Raw genomic sequence first — 18,492 nt, 5'->3', positions numbered from 1 at the left:
TCACAGTATCAGGCTAAATGATTTATCCTGTGCTTATTATTAAACTGCACACACTTCCGCTGCTCTCGTTATCTTTTACAAGAGTTCCCGCCCTGTAATTATTCCTGGAAAGCCTGGCCTCATTCTTATTCATGTCTATTTAAAATGGAAAAAAAACCTTTCAAACTCAAACATCAAAGGAAGATTACATTTGAATACTAATGTAATGTTTATTGAAAATTGTGCAGATGATCTGCGATTATATGGCATATATTTATAGAAGAAGCTATATAAACTAGCAGTATGTCACATATTCATGAGGAAAATGAAGATTCATGTTACTGTATGGCCTTTAATGAAATCACACACTATTCAAACTGATGCTAGTGTTTGTTTTTGCTTATATTGTAATTGGAGAAAAATGATATTTTTTCAGATTAAAATTTAAATGAGATCAACATAAAGGGCTGCTGTATTCTTGACCCATTTTCTTTGCAACTACGCTTCCACACCTGCAAAAAACCAAAAACATACATAGTGTGCCTTCCTCTTCACCAGGAGGGGGCGCTACATACTGACTCATGAAAAAGACTTTGGCTGCAGGTTCAACATTTGCGCTGGTACTCGGATTTTCTCTGGTCTTTGCCGTCATTCCTGTCATGCGCGTGTGAAGTAACTTAGACACAATAAAATAAAAGATTCGCAACAGATTTTACAAAAACGTATTTTATTATCGTCTCAGGAATACAGTTGACTGCTGTGCACAGCACATACGTACAAAAATAAAAGGAAAACCATTTGCAATATATTATTTTACTTACTCATCATCATATTTTTCAGAAACAAATGATTGGAGAAGTCTGTTGTTTCAAACTAATTTACAATCATTTCAATAATCGGAACTAAGGCAGAAGGTGAGGTATATGTTAAAAAAGAGGGGGTGGACTCGGAGGAAGTACTCTCCTTTCAGTGCAGGAATAGAAAAGTGAGAGAGAAACACAAAGGCTGCCGGTGGCACACCGGGAGTCTGATCCCAGAGCCGCCCGCAGGCCTCCGGTTCCCTACGAACCGACACGTTTTGAAACCAGCTGAACAGATATATAATGAGCGCAATGGCAAAACCCAGACCTGGATCCGGATCCTTAATCAAAGGGGTAAGACAAACCTAGTCCGTTCAGAACACTACATGCATAATGAGGACTTGAGGAAGTAAAGGTTAAGGACCTTTTCTCCGTTACTGCGGTATCATACAACCTTTTATGCCTCTGAACAGCAACATGCAAAAGTCGTACAATTGCGACAGTAAATGTTTCCTTAGTCTTAGAAAGTAAAAACCAAGCTTAGTTGGTGTGTGCACAATATCGATTTCAACAGAAAGCATCATGTTGGAGGAACTGCTGTGGCGTTCCTGTTCCTGCAGTGCTGACAGTGTCTCTCAGGGCCGTACAGAAACTACTCGTCATCAAAACCACGTGCTTTTATTCTTTCGCGTCAGCTAACTGCTTCTGCGCTCCATTAAAAACGCACCTTTTATATATTTTGGATAAATTAGCAAAAATAGCTCTCTGACCTTTTCCTCATGTGGTCAGCCAAGAGAAAAAGCTACATGTGATCATTGCTTCGATGGCTGATCGCTCATAATGACAAATAAGATGCTCAAGGCAAAATCCCCCACAGACACTTATAAGTGGTGTATTCAGATACACACATGACATCCTGGGCATTTCAAGTTGCTCTCTTGGATCACAGTATTCAGAAATAAGCATCCCCTCTCCTGGAAGCGTTTGATTCTTTTTCACGAGGCCTTTTGCTACATAGCTGTTGTACAGTCAGCGCTTTTCTGCTGCACGCATCCCTCAACTCACTGGCTTTGCTTCCAGTCGCTCTCATCTTTGTCCTCTCCGTTACTACCGTGCGTCAGTTTGCACGGCTGGACAATGCCTCGTCATTCCCGACTTAAGGTAAATTGATCATCGCTACAGTCGTTCTGGCTGAAACAGAACAGGACAGGAGTGTGCTCAGTCGGACACATGCATACGTGCTTACGCACACATTCGTCTCTGCTACTAGACAGAAGCTGGAGCTTAAAGGGCGCATAAACCATTGCTCACAGACATTCTGTCAGTGTTTAAAAGGGCATGAGGTAAAATATGATAACATATCTACAAGTGCCTCGCTACTTCCTTTTAATCATATTTCACCGAGCTGGCCTTATACTCGTAGCATAATGAAGGTCAAAGCCAGCTTGATAGCACCTCCTTCCAGCATTTAAAATACTTGAGAAGTTGCGAAAATCATTAGTACTTTCATTGCACATTACAAGAGAACTGTCGTTGTTTTCATCAGGAAAATGGCCTAACAGGTTTTAAACTTTAGAAAGCAAAAATGACGTGGCTGAAACGCAGCTACACGAATAACACAGAGGGCAAATCGCCCACGCCTCTGACCTTTGCGCAAAAATGGCTCAGATGCACAGGATTCTCAGGTCCCTGCGATGACCGTCCAGTCTAAGATTAACTAACAGGAGACCCACGAGTCTGCCACGCAGGTATTTCACCCGATATTATCCACATGTTCGTCAACTTAAACACTCAGTGATTCCTCTGTCCATCTTAGCTATCGTTTGCTTTGTTTGCTTCTTGTGCCCTCTCGTTTCTACTATGGAAAATTACAGTATTAGAAAGAGGAGCATGAGAGGTTGTTAAATTCAAGTATGATATGCTGTATATGCAAAGCCTGAATGAACATCACTAACGTAACCCTTTGGTTCAGCTCATATTCGGCGCTCTCCTGTGAGACTCAGTGACCAATCTGAAGAATGCATAAAAACTCTGTCATAAACGATCCGCTTTATCTAAATATCAAAAACGGAGACACCGTAAGGATCGTTTGCAAATCCCAGGATCTTGAACTGAGAGTAAATGTCGCTTTTCACTCGATTTATTTCGAGTTAAAGCAGCAGACCGTGCCTGCTCTGTAATTTTACTCAGCATGCTGCTTTAACCAACTTCATCGTCACATAAACTTTGCAGTGTAGAGTAAGAGGCCTGATGCAACAGACGGCACCGACTTGAACCGGGGGAAATGTACAGTAGGCAGAGATGGAGGGTATTTTGCGTCATAGTGTTAGGTCTATGATATTCTGTCCCTCCGCCATGTAAAGGAAGAAAACAGGCAAATCCGCATACATGATGAAAGCCAATGCATAAACATTCACATTTTCAGTTTGGACTGATGATCCGGCTACAAAAACTGTTCAAACGAACCCCGGGATTGTCAAAGCTCCCTTGGAGGTGATGGCGACTCCAAATCCAGCTTTCCTTTTTAACAAGAGGCTCCACTGGGTCCTGTGCAGCGTAGAGTCTCGCTTACTAAATTGATCTAATTATGGAAAGAAAATAAAGTGAAAAAACTTCTGGCCCTCTAGGAATTGGGCTAAAGCCCCCCCAGTGGTGTCTGAGGGAGTGATGACTTGCGTATCATTCCTATTTCTGACTTGAGCACCACATTTCTCGCATGCAAGGGTAAGGGGGGGCCGCAAGAAGGAATTCAAGGCACCGCCACCTCATGACAAAGCAAGAAGAAAACAACCGTTATTTTTTCAAGTGCTCTAGTTGCCCTGACCGTGACAGAGACACGCAAATGCAACGGGTGGGAAATGTCTATAGTCCTTGATAGATGACGACGACAACAACAAAAACAAACAAAAAAAACCTTAGAAGTAAACAGGCATTCTTCTGTGTAAAAATTTCATGCACACATTTTCTACATCCTTGGGACACGGTGCTTTGAGGTAATAACAAATCCATTTGAAAAAGATGAGCTGTCATCCACCGACAGGACAAAAACTCAACCAATTCCAGCAAGCACCCATAAAACCAGAGGGGACAAACGACGCCTCTCCGTGCCCTTCATATCATAAAAGGATGAAAATCACAAAAGCAGCAAAGAATGGCATTTTTGATCATTTCTAATACAAAGTAAACTACCCAAATATACATATAAAGTTTGAATAAATACTATCAGATATAACTGTGTTTCTTTATTTTATAGTCCATTTTTGTCTTTTTTGTGTTTGTATGTAGTATACGGTATTTATGTTACCTGGGAGATAATCCACATGTGCAAATACGTTTGTTATTGCCACTTTTTGCTCGTCATATTCGGGGTAGGAAGTGCGTTACAGTCATGGCAGTTGTGGCCTTGTTGCCCCTCTTCACGCGGCCATGCTTGCTGAGTGCGATGTAGGATCCTCTGTAAACCAGAGACTCGTAGGCGTTGTAATTGTTCGCGAGCAAGCTCTCCTTGAACTTGCATTCGTCGTGGAAGACTGTCTGGAGGCGACAAAGAGACAGGACATGCTTTACAACGAGCTGCTCGACACAAATGCAAACAGAGACACAAGTTTGAAGCTTAAATAAGACTGTGAGCAATGAACAGTAATAAAAACAGTGAAATCTCACTGTTGTGGGTTTTAAAGAATCATTTTTTCAGTTGTTTGTGTTACTTCGCTGCAATGCTGTGCACTCAAAAAATGATTTTTGGATTTACTTTAAACAGTTATGTCAAATCCAATTCAATTTTATTTATACAGCTCCAAATCACAACAACAGTCGCCTCAAGGCGCTTTATACTGTAAGGTAGGCCCTACAACAATGAACAATGACCCCCTATGAGCAGCACTTTGGCGACAGTGGGAAGGAAAAACTCCCTTTTAACAGGAAGAAACCTCCGGCACAACTAGGCTCAGGGAGGGGCTGCTTCCACCTGACTGTGTTTAGTAACTATAAAGAATTAAACGTGTTTTACTCCAAAATGCTGTCCTGACTAAATGAAAAGCCACTGCAGCTCTGTGGAACCACCCAGCGGAGCTTTTTTAATGTCAGCCGGTAACTTGAAAACTCAATAAGTCATTGAAGGTTTCAGGTTTTTATTATTACCCATACTAGGCCTTGCTCCTACTTTCTGCTATCAATCTGATCTAACTCCAAATCTTGCAAGTATTGCTTTCTGAGATGCAATATTTCAAACCTAAAACCTCCAGCAAATATTCTCAAATAAATAAAATAAGAACAATTTTGGAGACAAAACTGCTCGTCTTTGAATATCTGACACTGTGAAATATCTGACCCTTCTCTGCTGTGCTGAGCTGGCTATGCATGACTTGCACAGTGTGCAACAGTCACACTCGCCATCAGAGACCATGTGGCCTAATTCAGTCTCTTATCAGATCATCACCATGCTCTCAAGCTAATGCTTCATCACTCATGACCAGATAAGTGATTCACATTCTGTCTGTCAAATATGTTTTCCACAATCACATTCATGTGTCAGCAGGGCTCCACTAAACATAATGTTCCTTCCCGCACCACTCGGAGCTAATAACTGTCATCAATGTGCTTAAAAGCAAACCGATCACGTCAGCTCAAACAAGCACGTGTTTCCTGTCTGATAAGGTCATTAAAAGGATGGCATGTGGGAGAATCTGATAACAGCATCGACCAAGAGTCGTTTCTATGCCCCACTTTTGTTTATAAATAAACACAGAGCAGATGAGGAGTTCAGTGACGAACTAAATAAAAGGAATGTAAACTGTGCTCTAGCTACCATCACATTGGGAATGTGAGGTCATTGGGCAATAATAAGATGCACAAGCTTGAAACTCTGATTAAGACCCAGAGTACTCCAGTTATCCAAGTCAAGCAATGGAGGAGATGATGGAGTTGCAAAACACTAAAAGGAAGAATTATAAAGCATCTGATGAGGTCCTCAGGCAATAAAATGCTCAACCTCAGAGAATCAGAGGATATAAAATATATCAAATACAAGACTTGAGCTGACAGCTATCAATAAAAACCCTGATGAAACTCAGAGGTTTCCATGTGTCACCTTGCTTGCCATGTTGAGAGAAAACCTGCTCTACCTCAAGGCATCTTCAGCGCCTTTAAAACACTGAGTCATTTTGTTTTATTGGATCCTGAATCCATATTTTCAAAAGACCACAAAGGCTGTTGAGGAGAACAAGCAAACAAAGTCATGAGTAATAACTGCCAGGAAACTCTTAAGAACAGATTGTCTTTTGTAGAATTAAATGTTTAACAAGAGAAATAAAGAGAAATAAAGTGAACATGTTTGAAGGGCAGGATTATGGAGGCCTGTGGAAGGTGCTGCCCATGTGCCTCTCAACATGTGTGTGCTGCGCCACTTGCCATTAAAATCGATTTTCAACTGTGCTGACAGGTTTCTTGTCACCAGGGGGGTTTCCCTCCTCCTCTTGCTCTCTTTCTCTCTGACCCACACACACACACACACACACACACACACACACACACGGTACAGCCCTGTGATCTAAATCCCTCATCTGTTAACCTCATCATTATTTACCCATCGGCCAACAGGCCTCGCACACTTGCTTTAAATATAGCTTTAGAAATTCCTGATGAAACTGAAATATAGGTTTCGCAGGCCGTAGCGTGCAGCTCCCCTGCAGCCACATAAGGCAAGAGTCTCTTTCCAATTTATGACAGGCAAACAGAAAAAAGGCGGATCGAGCTCCAAGTGCGTCCTGATTTCAGGATCCAATTAACCAACAGTGCTGAACAATAAACGAAATACTGTGCATACCTACCGTTCCGTATAACCTCCCACGGCTGTTCATTGCGACAAACAGCTCACTCTTCACTCCATATAGGCTCACCACTCCTCTCTCCACCGTCGAGATCTCTATTAGACCTGATACATGACAAAGATGCGTTACGTTAGAGTGAGCAGTGAGGTACATACCAAAGGAGCATCCTGGCTAAGTGCGTGCGTTTTGCCACTGTAGCATTGTGCTTTCTCTGCGTCTATGGGTGTAACCTTGCAGGTTGCTGCGCAGCATGCCGAGCCTTTGTTCTGCATCTTTCACCCCATCTTCCATTTGCATCCAGGCGCATTAATTTAGCGCATTGTGGTTATCGCAATAATAGCTGTCCTAATTGCACGGCGTGCACGGCTATTGGTCTCCCGGACCGCCCTCAGAGGGCTGCGTAAAAATAAGTTGTGTCTAAAAGCGTCCATACATTCGTGACATGGTTGAGCTGGAGGAGGAGGGGGAGGAAGAGGGGTTTTCAGTACTGATGGATACGTGCTTTAACAGATTTGTCTTTGCCGTGGAAGAAATTCAGTTCTCTCCCCGACTCGGATGAGACGCGATCATGCAAATGAATAGAGGGGATAGACTAGCCTGCTCATCGCAGATCCATGCTTATTGACCGTCTCTCTTTTATGTCTATTGCATTACATTGGTGGAGATATAACTCACTGTACTGGTTTTCATTATGTACACCGTTTATCCTGCCGTCGGGGAGGATCTGAAGGTGAAACCCGATGCCCACGTTGCAGTAGAGCCTCCGCACTCTTTTGATGCCCAGCAGATAGTCACTCTCCCAATTCAGCTCCGGTTTCTCTCCGGAGATCCCGAGCACAGAGCGCGAGAAGAGGGTCTCCCATCGTTTCTCCAGTAAAGTTGCATTTGTCCTGCTGCTCGGTAAAGGGTACGCTGACACGATCCCCAGCAGAAAGCCCAGGAGAACCACTGCGGTCAGCGTCCAGTGCGGCGTGCCGGCCTCGCAGGACATACTGACGAGGAGCCTTTGCGCAACGGCCATCCGGTTTACCTTCGGGCCACGTGGTCAAAATTAATGACCCTAAAAATACCGCTCTTCTTGTTTTGCTTCCTTCGGCATGCTGACTGAGGGTTATTTTTGGAGCACAGATCAGTGCTTTGGGCATGAAACGCAAGCCCCGGTGCAGACGAGGAGAGGAGACGGGAGAGTGCGCGGCAGAGCTGGAGGTGATGGTGATGGTGATGTTGGTGGTAGTGGTGGTGATTACCATGTTTTGCAGCTCCCCCGCGCCCCTCTCTCTCACACACACACACTCACTCTCTCTCTCCCTTTTCTGACAGCCTCTCTCTCTCGGTAAGAGTTCAGAATATTGCGCTCACCAAAAACCCTTCAACCTCGCCAAGACTATCGCATCCCTAGATGACATCATGCTGACTTCACCCGCAGGGTTATTGCAAAGGCAGAAAAAACAGCAGGTCTGTGGAGATGTGAGGGGGATAGCTGCTGTTTCTGCCTAACTGGAAGAGAAGAAAGCTTATTGGCGTTCCGCGGTATGGGACGCGACGGGCACTCGGGCTGCTCCCAAATTGGGTCGGTGGTCATATGTCTACCCGATCGCTTCCTTATTTAGAAGGAAGGTGTAAAAACAGGCCCACTTGTCACCGGAGAGCAATGACAGGGCTCTTGTGCTGGTCGCTCTTCTTTCCTGCCACGTTTAAGACTTTTCCCCAGCAAATCTAGGCTTTTTTAAGCCTAAACTGAAATGTCAGCTGGGCCAGAGAGCCAGCGGGGAGCTCGCACCAATCAACGGCAAAGATCAAGGTTCAAGCCTTCAGTGCAGGCTAGCATCCGCCCCCCTGACCTTGAACAAGACACTGAGCGCCTCTGAACTCAACAGCACGACCGGGTAACGGAGGCCCAAAGTGTCATTTTAATCATGTCAGGTTTTTCCACGTATACCCTAAGCCGTGCATTTCTCACGGCGCATTCGTGAGAACTACGAGGAGCACTGGAGAGGCCCGTCACGAAACGGCGCACATTGTCGGCGTGCCATTCCGTGTAACATGAAAGCCTGTCGTCTTTTCCATGTAATGGATAATGCCACCAACAGTATGTCCATGCGTCAGTGAGCCCAACGCAGCTGCGCACCAACAGCTCTCTCGCACACATCAGTTCCCCAAGATTTCCAAAGGATGGCACCATTTCCAAGTTCATTTGTAGCGCTCATGTCTTTAAGCTTCGGCTTTGGCAGAATTGTGGACGCTGTAAACGGCTCATTTAAATAAATGATCCAGAACTTGTTTCAGATTTAATTAAAGAAACGCTTCTGACCTCTGTCATGTAATGTTTGATTTTTAAACACTGTCGCATGAAGGACCAAAGACACCACCTCATTGAAAACGCAGATCTTTTATTTTGTATAAAATCTATTTAGTAACTGCACATTTATACACAGCCTGACAGGTGTACAGTGAAAATGATATAAACTCTGAAATAAGTAGCTGAAGTCATGTGATAAAACAGAAAATCAAAAACAACTTCTGGCCTTAAATCACTAAGTCACTTTGTTTTAATACAAGGAGAACATCTCCACTCATCCAGTTACAGACAACTGCAGTTAACGGAAACTGTTTATTGACCACTGATGAGACGTATGACCCCGACGAATCACTGCTGACAAAGGACACGATTTCTTAAATGAACCATGAAAACAGAAAAAGAAACTCAAACCATGTCGCTTGTGTAAAGGGCTTAACAGACCTCAGCAACGAGCTCTGCAGTGTCCCCAAAGCCAACAGAGGGGGTGAAATGGGTAATATTAAAATAAATTACAGCTTTATGAATGCTTCTATAACACATCTATACAAATAATTTATTTTCACAGAAAGAGCCTTCACCCCTGCACCTGTGACAGATGCCGAAAAAAAAAGTCCAATAGTTTTAATACATGCTATATTGTAATAGAAGCATAATAAATAAATACATATGTACAAAACATGTTTGGAAAATGTACAGGCACTTGTAAAACAACCTTTCAGTTAATGCTAGACATGGAGGATAAGTCGATTGCTTGGCAGTAATGTCAACATGACAAATTCTCTGGTCTTCCATGCAGGAAATAGGATCCTTCTGTTGTACCAACCGAACAGTTTGTGTAGGATCAGAAAAGAAGGACTCCACACAAATTCTCAGCAAGAACTGACACAAACATGGATTCTTCATCATTTGGCCAAGATGATGCTCCGTGATGTAAAGCATTATTCAGGCTACTCTTTCCTCTTGCTGTCGGTGCAGCAAGAGAAGAAACAAAAAACTGCATTTGAGTCATACCAACTATTACTCTCACACTTACTCATGACTTCTTGCAAGCTGTCCTCCATGTTATGCATACATACAAACACGCACGGCCTCCATCGCCCTTGCTTGCATGATTTTCAGTAACCAAATGTTGACATGCACTGCATAACTTTTTGGGAGATGTTTTCCAGAACGGTTGCTATGACGTGGGCATCCATAAGACATCACTCTGCGTGTTTACCGTTCACGTCTGGGATTATATAACAAGCCCATCTGGATGTCCTAGATTGTCATTTAAAAAAAAAAAAAAAAAAAAACTTAAACGGGGCTTAGGCAACGGGGAAAGTGTGTTATTATTACTCGACAGGATAAGCAGTCCACTAGTCTAGATTACCTCTCTTGATTATCTACACAAAGGACATTTGATGCGATATTCCCATTCAGCTGAACAGCCTAATTGCTAAATCATCACAGTCAGAAACTTCACTTCAGCACGTTGCATAACAAATTCCCATAGGGATTATACAGTAAAAATGTATGCAAATATTCGCAGTAAACAGCACTAAAAGATGGCACTAGACGAGGAAGGGAGGGATAAGAGGAGACTCAGAGTATAGCTCACTGACTGCTGAAAGAAAAAAAGGTCTCCTAATAAGGCTTTGGGCCAGAACAGGCCTTGGCATTGCCGCTCCAAATCTTTGGAAATATACAGCAGGAATGAAACACCCTGACGGTGCACGCGATTGCCGTCTACCACTGGTACAAAATTTCCCATAGGTGTTAAATAAGGATGAGATGCTGTGACTGAAGAAAATGAGTCACATTTTCACCTTTCGGTGACTCCCACATGCCATCGTCCTCCTGGACGTGACCAATCCCAGGAGGAGAAATGGATACTGATGGCCCAACAGAACTACCACATCCCCATATGTACCCCACCCACGTATGGAGTTAGTTTACTTATGGTGGAGACTAGACAAGTGTAATGACGAAAGCACATTTGACAGAAAAAAGGTCGATTATAAAGTAGAAAGATGATGACATTTAGCAGGAAGGGACGGTCTAATAAGAGATCATACAGAGTTGGCAAGACCATCTCTGGAGGCTCTCAAATTAATGAATAAAGTAGCATATTTCTGAAGAAACCAATTTGTCTGTTCTGCCATCTTGCATTAGATTGACGACTCCCCACGCTCACCTAATTTAATTTTAAATGTCATTATGTAAGATGACCATTATGGAAAATGCCTTAGTGACAGTGAAGACGAGTGAGCAAAGACAAAAACCGACTGCACTGTGTAAAACCGTAGCTTAAGATAATTAAAAAATACGATTCAGAAAAGTTAGTTGGTGTATTCGAGGTTGACGGGTTGTACAGTAAATCTGTTTGAAGGTACCTGAGGAAAAAGGTGGACAGAAATTATGCCGTGACAGTTTTAAAGAGACACGTCTGTTGAATTCAATAGGTTTCAGTACACACTGTACCTCATCGGACCTGAGCAGGTGGTGACTCTTCTGGTAGCAGATAATTCCTGCTATAACACGGCAAACGGCTCCTGACTTTATCTTCGGTAAGCCAGTTTCACACGCCACACGCTAACAGATATACCTTAATGCAGAGTGTCGCTGAAAGCAAAAAAATGTTACTAGCAAAAGGCTTTCTGGGAACAGTAGTGCAGCGAGTACCACTCGTGGAACCTGAAGGGTTGATTATTGGCGATCCCATCACTCAGTTTCTGAGGTCCTTTTGGTCAAAGACAATCTGACTGGCCAGGTAGATGGCGACAGCTCCAAAGATGGCAGAGCAAGCGATATAGGCAGTGACGGACTGAGCAAACTGAACAATCATGCCCATGAAGAGGGTGGGGAAAACCTGAGAGAGGAGAAAGGTGCTGTCTAAGATGGCAAAGTCCAAGCCCACACCGCGTTTCTCAAAGCCCGACTCGGCTTCGTCCTGCTCGGGAGCGTTGGCGCTGTGAGACGAACCGTTTTGGCTTTGCGGGCCGGGGTAGTACTCGTAACTGTCCTGGCTGAACAAGGCGTGCCTGTAAGGAGGCCCCGTTTGGTGGTTCAGTCCACCCTCCTCTTCCACAGGAGTCAAATACACAGAGTCCCGCATGGCTGTTACACCGTTTTTATGTCTGCTTTTGGTTATTCTTTTTGGCATGTAGACCTGAAATGAGAAAGGAATCATTGACTGTAATCATCTAAAACATGTCTTTGAATATCCAGTTCTTACTTCTATACTTACCTCTATCTCCTTGTGGTAATGGCAGGTGAGTGTGTAAGGGAGGGTCTGCAGTGTCGCGTATGCATAGCCAGTGAGAGCTGCCATTACAGTGACCAAGACGACGCTTTTGGACAGGCAGATGACCAAAGCGGAGACTGTGAAGCTCACCATGCTGCTCAGGTAAACCCACCGGGATCCCAAATGCCGAACCAAACGACTCATAACCAGAGAGAAAAAGGTTGAGGTAGCACACTGCAGGAACAGGCCCATGCTGCCCATACGGATTCCTGAAAGAAACAACAGCGTCGAGAAAGTATAAGAACGAGCAAAACGAGTGAAGGACGATAAAAGATGGATTTATGTCATCAGCTGCAGTCGAATATTCTGCACTGACTCCTTCTAGAAAGCATTCTAGTGAAAAAAAGTGCCTTGGAGTGACGTTTGCTGAACTCTGCAGCACGGACACCTAGTTTGGTCTGACTAATCGTTACACAGCATCAAGTTTAGAATAATGCTGAAAAGAGACACACACAGGCTGACCCAAGGCATGGGCTGTTTGGAGGGGGTGTCACAGGCTGACCAACAGCAAATCTTACTCACTATTGTCAAAGTTCCTGAATCCTTCCTTAGTTATGCTGCAATAGGTGCAAGCTGCTGGGGGGTTCTGGGTGTTTCTTCTTCACTCACTATGTGTTAATAGTAGTGCTGTCAGTGTTAATCTCGTTAAAATGACGTTAACGCCATAACAATTCAATTTTATTTATACAGCACAAAATCACAACAACAGTCGCCTCAAGGCACTTTATATTGTACAGTAGATCGTACAATAATAGATACAGAGAAAAACCCAACAATCATATGACCCCGAATGAGCAAGCACTTTGGCGACAGTGGGAAGGAAAAACTCCCTTTTAACAGGAAGAAACCTTCGAAAGAACCAGGCTCGGGGAGGGGCGGGGCCATCTGCTGTGATTGGTTGGGGTGAGAGAAGGAAGACAGGATAAAGACATGCTGTGGAAGAGAGCCAGAGGTTAATAACAGGTATGATTCAATGCAGAGAGGTCTGTTAACACATAGTGAGTGAGGAAGGTGACTGGAAAGGAAAAACTCAATGCATCATGGGAATCCCCGGCAGCCTACGTCTATTGCAGCATAACTAAGGGAGGATTCAGGGTCACCTGGTCCAGCCCTAACTATATGCTTTAGCAAAAAGGAAAGTTTGAAGCCTAATCTTGAAAGTAGAGATAGTGTCTGTCTCCTGAATCCAAACTGGAAGCTGGTTCCACAGAAGAGGGGCCTGAAAACTGAAGGCTCTGCCTCCCATTCTACTTTTAAATACTCTAGGAACAACAAGTAGGCCTGCAGAGCGAGAGCGAAGTGCTCTAATAGGGTGATATGGTCCTACTGGTGTTGGCCAGAGGGGCCGATGGCGCGATATGGCAGCCTCGCTTCTGTCAGTCTGCCCCAGGGCAGCTGTGGCTACAACTGTAGCTGCCTCCACCAGTGTATGAATGTGAGAGTGAATGAATAGTGGTATTGTAAAGCGCTATATAAATCCAATCCATTATTATTATTATTATTATTATTATTATTACTACAAGTAGGGCTGGGCCATATCATACCGTTCATGGTAATACCGGTATAATGTTGGGCAACGATAAGAAAATGAAATATTGTGATAAAATATGGGTAAAATGTGCAGTGCCTTTGTTTTCATACGCACATGGCGGTGACGCAGAATGAGAAGCGCGAGAGCGGATCGTTGAATGAAACAGATGAACCAGAACTGGTTTGTAAAAATGCTGCAGCTTCACTGGTGTGGAACTGGTTTGGCTTTCGTCCGTCAGATACACAACAAAGCACTATTTTTGGTAGCGCATGCTAGCGGGCCGTCGTTATTACTGTGTTGTTTGGAAAATACGGCGCACTTAAAATCAATCCTTTGATTTTTCTGAAAGTCGACAGAGCCCCTTATAATCCCGTGTGCCTCATGTATGAACTCTGGTTGTGTTTACTGACCTCGAAACGATTTTATGTGCACGGCGCTCGAAAATCTGTCAAATGTTTCAGTGCGACTTTGCTGAGCTACCTCTTTTTAAGTGTTGTGGATATTATACACGGTTATGCTGAGGATGTGTCGGCCAGTTTCCACTGGAAATGCCTTTTGGTTAAACTGTCAGCGAGGAATTTGCACTGTTACATTTTTATATAACATTAATGCACATAAAAAACAGCTGCTTGTTTAAGTGAAAATACATTGATGGGTTTTTTTTTGCACTAATAAAGTTGTGGAGTCGTAAAGTATTTTGTCTCGTGTTAATTATATCGTCAGTTATATCGTTATCACAAATTTTCAAATGTATATGGTGATAAATATTTTTGGCCATATCGCCCTGCTCTAACTACAAGGTCATTAAGATAAGATGGGGCCTGATTATTTAAGACCTTGTATGTGAGGAGCAGGATTTTGAATTCTGGATTTAACAGGAAGCCAAAACAGGAGAAATCTGCTCTCTCTTTCTAGTCCCTGTCAGGACTCTTGCTGCAGCATTTTGGATCAGCTGAAGGCTTTTCAGGGAGTTTTTAGGACTTCCTGATAATAATGAATTACAGTCGTCCAGCCTGGAAGTAATAAATGCATGAACTAGTTTTTCAGCGTCACTCTGAGACAGGATATTTCTAATTTTAGAGATGTTGCACAAATGGAAGAAAGCAGTCTTACATATTTGTTTAATATGTGTGTTGAAGGACATGTCCTGGTCAAAAATGACTCCAAGGTTCCTCACAGCATTACTGGAGGCCAAGGTAATGCCATCCAGAGTAAGAATCTGCTTAGATACCATATTTCTAAGATTTTCAGGGCCGAGTACAATAACCTCAGTTTGATCTGAATGAAGAAGCAGAAAGTTAGCGGCCATCCAGGTCTTTATGTCTTTAAGACATTCCTGCAGTTTAACTCATTGGTGTGTGTTATCTGGCTTCATGGACAGATAGAGCTGGGTGTCATCAGCATAGCAGTGTAAATGTATGCTATGTCTTCTAATGATGCTGCCTAAGGGAAGCATGTATAATGTAAACAGAATTGGTCCTAGCACTGAACCCTGTGGAACTCCATAATTGACCTTAGTGGGTGAAGAGGACTCTCCATTTACATGCACAAACTGGAGTCTATTAGATAGATATGATACAAACCACTGCAGTGCAGTACCTGTAATACCTACAGCATGTTCTAATCGCTCTAATAGGATATTATGGTCGACAGTATCGAACGCTGCACTGAGGTCTAGCAGGACAAGCACAGAGATGAGTCCACTGTCAGAGGCCATAAGAAGATCATTTGTAACCTTCACTAAAGCTGTTTCTGTGCTGTGATGAGCTCTGAAACCTGACTGAAACTCTTCAAATAAACCATTCCTCTGCAGATGATCTGTTAGCTGTTTGACAACTACTCTTTCAAGGATGTTTGATATACCATACCACCTTTATTTATAAAGCATTTTAACATAAAACCAGAGTTCACAAAGTGCTGTACATGCTAAAAGCATAAGTAAAGAAAATTAAAATGAGATAAGATAAAAGAAATAACTAAAAAACTAAAATAAATTGAAACATGTCAAAACAAATTGAGTCAACCCCTCTAATCAATGCCAAAGGCTTCAGCGAATAAATATGTTTTAAGAAGACTTTTAAATTCAGAGAGAGAAAAGGCCTGCCTAACATGCAAGGGTAGATCATTCCACAACTTTGGAGCAACTACAGCAAAAGCACGATCACCTTTAGATTTATACTTAGTTTTTGGTACCTTAAGGAGCTGCTGATTGGCAGACCTAAGGGAACGGGGAGGTGTATATGGTTGTAGTAGCTCCGAGAGGTAGGGGGGGCCAGGCCATTAAGAGATTTAAAAGCAAATAAGAGAATTTTAAAAACAATCCTAAAATATGCAGTGGAGTGAAATTAAAATTGGGGTAATGTGCTCAAACTTTTTTGTTCCAGTTAAAAGACGTGCTGCAGCATTTTGCACAACCTGCAGGCGCCTAATGGACGCATCACTAACCCCAAAATAAAGTGCGTTACAATAATCCAGCCTAGAAGTAACAAAGGCATGGATTACTGTCTGAAAATGCTGTTTTGATAAGATAGGCTTTATTTTGGCTAATTCCCTCAAATGAAAAAAGCTAGATCTTACAACAGCTCTGACCTGGCTTTCAAGTTTAAGATTTGCCTCTATTTTAACTCCCAGATTAGTGATGACTGGTTTAACATACTGTGCTAGTGAACCAAGATCTATAATAGTGGCCTCAGAAGCGCCACCAAAAACCATCACTTCTGTTTTCTGTTCATTAAAATGTAAAAAGTTCAAAGCCATCCAGGCCCTTATATCATCAAGGCATCTGAGCAGCGGGTCTACTGAGAAGCCATTTATCTTTTTAAGTGGGAAATAAATCTGGGAGTCATCGGCGTATGAAAGGAAGGCAAATCTCTGTTAGCAAGTTAGCGCGGATTGCCCCGTGCATGGGGCTGCATGGCACTAATGCATTAACGACCTAACCGCGCTAACGCATCAACGCCGTGCAGCCACACGGCGGGGACAATTCGTGCTAACTCGCTAACGGAGATTTGCCGCATTAAGATCCAGTCATCCACCCATTCACACACACATTCACACACTGGTGATGGCAGCTACATTGTAGCCACAGCCACCCTGGGGCGCACTGACAGAGGCGAGGCTGCCGGACACTGGCGCCACCGGGCCCTCTGACCACCACCAGTAGGCAACGGGTGAAGTGTCTTGCCCAAGGACACAACGACCGAGACTGTCCAAGCCGGGGCTCGAACCGGCAACCTTCCGATTACCTTACCTTCCGATGAGGCGACTGTTGTTGTGATTTGGCGCGGTATAAATAAAACTGAATTGAATTTAAATAATGTTAACAATAAGTGGAAATTTTTAACAATGTGATGCATCTAAAACCAGAGAGACAAGTCTTGATATTACAGGTCACAGTAGACAGTTTTTCAAAAGCAGTATATAATGATTAGAAACACTGTAAATATAATTTTCTAATAATAGCATTGCCCATTTAATTTCATCCTCTCGCTTTCAAAATATTAAAATGAAAACATTTCCATCTTTATAAAGATTCTCAGAATTGTTTAGTAATGAGATTTGCTGCCCAGAAAAAGGAAAGAAGGGCAAAAACAGTCAGTGGTAAGACTTTATTTTAAAAAGGACTTGCTTTTTATGTTCCCAGTTTGTCCTTCCAAGTTTCTCATGCTTAACCCTTTAAGACCTACCATAGAACCAAGTCCGCCAGAGCTTATATTATATTTTTACATGCTGTGGAGCCATTTTTGGGAGCATTTCAAGTTGATGTACATCAATACAACCATTATAGCCCAGATTTTAATAATATGTCTGCATTAAGTGCATAGTAATTACATAAATTGCGAAAAAAAAGTGCAATAAACTGCAAAAAAATTTAAAAATCGTTTTTGTTTTTTTTAACATATATTTGTAGTTAGAGAAATTTAAGAGGCTTATCCCTCAAAACTGTAAATACAAAAAAAGTTGCACAAAATAGTTTCCCACCACAAGAAATTTATTTTGAGTGTCTTCATAGTTTTATTTTTGAAATACACCAATTTCTATATACTGCAGGAAAAACGAAAATAAATATTATAGTGCAAATTTGCAAAAAAACAGCATGTGCATCAAAATAAACTATTTCCAGCAGTGCAATATGAGTCCTCAGCATCCCAGAAACGACACAGAAAGTCATAAAGTCAAACATAACTTTTGGGGCAGGGATAGCTCAGTAGGTAGAGTGGTTGCCCCATGATCGGAAGGTCGGGGGTTCGATTCCCCTTAACAGCTACCCTGAGGTACCCCTGAGCAAGGTACCGTCCCTACACACTGCTCCCCGGGCGCCCAATGGCTGCCCACTGCTTCACTGAGTGAATGGGTTAAATGCAGAGAGCAATTTCCCCACGGGGCTCAATAAAGTACAATAATGTACACACTTTCTTCTTCTAAAAAAAACACCAGTATAGGCTCATGAGGCCCTGATGGTAAAAAACTACACTTCCGGTTTTGGCCAGGACATGGCGGACATGCGATGGTTCGCCATGTCCTGGCGGAAGTGTAGGAAGTGTTACAAACAGCTGATCGGATCGGCAAAGCGTGTTTCTGGAATATTATGTTTTTGTTGCTGCAAGTGCTTTTTATGCAGTTTTTGCAAAGCTACATGTGGAAGGAAACTGTGACTTAGGACAAGCTAATGGCATAAGATGCAAGTACAACTCCTCCGGTTTCATATGCAAACAATTTTATTGCGCTAGCTCACATGGTTGCAGTGCTACCGGGATTTAAAAATAGTT

At 42.9% G+C, this 18,492-nt stretch overlaps 2 protein-coding genes across 9 annotated transcripts in view; both read right to left on the bottom strand.

Annotated features, from left to right (window-relative positions):
• Positions 1-722: 722 nt before the first annotated feature.
• On the bottom strand, positions 723-8,322 carry LOC146664477 (fibroblast growth factor 6-like). 2 transcript variants are annotated; one of them, XM_085411575.1, is made up of 3 exons: positions 7,283-8,322; positions 6,604-6,711; positions 723-4,313 (listed from the first exon to the last, which is right to left on the bottom strand). In XM_085411575.1, exons 1-3 carry the CDS (start codon positions 7,626-7,628, stop codon positions 4,117-4,119), a joined length of 651 nt encoding a protein of 216 aa, XP_085267701.1. In that variant the 5' UTR covers positions 7,629-8,322; the 3' UTR covers positions 723-4,116. The 2 variants fall into 2 exon arrangements, with proteins under 2 accessions (XP_085267701.1, XP_085267703.1); XM_085411577.1 differs by having other exon boundaries at positions 6,608-6,711; positions 7,283-8,233.
• Positions 8,323-10,182: 1,860 nt separating this feature from the next.
• LOC146664476 (solute carrier family 45 member 3) overlaps positions 10,183-18,492 on the bottom strand; it is a 43,360-nt gene continuing 35,050 nt past the window's right edge. For all 7 annotated transcript variants that reach the window (XM_085411567.1, XM_085411571.1, XM_085411569.1 and 4 more), the window contains 2 exons: positions 12,136-12,401; positions 10,183-12,057 (listed from right to left, as the gene is read on the bottom strand). In XM_085411567.1, coding sequence (XP_085267693.1) covers positions 11,614-12,057; positions 12,136-12,401 — 710 coding nt within the window. In that variant the 3' untranslated portion in view covers positions 10,183-11,613. The remainder of the gene's footprint in view (positions 12,058-12,135; positions 12,402-18,492) is intronic.

Source organism: Rhamphochromis longiceps, linkage group LG7 (assembly GCF_057381845.1).
Source record: "Rhamphochromis longiceps isolate RC_006_pf linkage group LG7, R_longiceps_female_GT1.1, whole genome shotgun sequence".
In the NCBI taxonomy this organism is placed as follows: Eukaryota; Metazoa; Chordata; class Actinopteri; order Cichliformes; family Cichlidae; genus Rhamphochromis; species Rhamphochromis longiceps.
Note: the sequence above shows the minus strand (reverse complement) of the source record. Positions and strands in the feature narration are given on the sequence as shown.

Excerpts from the sequence above, each read along its gene's own strand:
- LOC146664477 (XM_085411575.1), bottom strand. The coding sequence starts at position 7,628 with ATGGCCGTTGCGCAAAGGCTCCTCGTCAGTATGTCCTGCGAGGCCGGC. Across the intron at positions 6,712-7,282 it reads ACATAATGAAAACCAGTACA|GTCTAATAGAGATCTCGACG; the intron begins GTGAGTTATATC and ends GTCATGTATCAG. Across the intron at positions 4,314-6,603 it reads GAGGTTATACGGAACGGTAG|ACAGTCTTCCACGACGAATG; the intron begins GTATGCACAGTA and ends TGTCGCCTCCAG.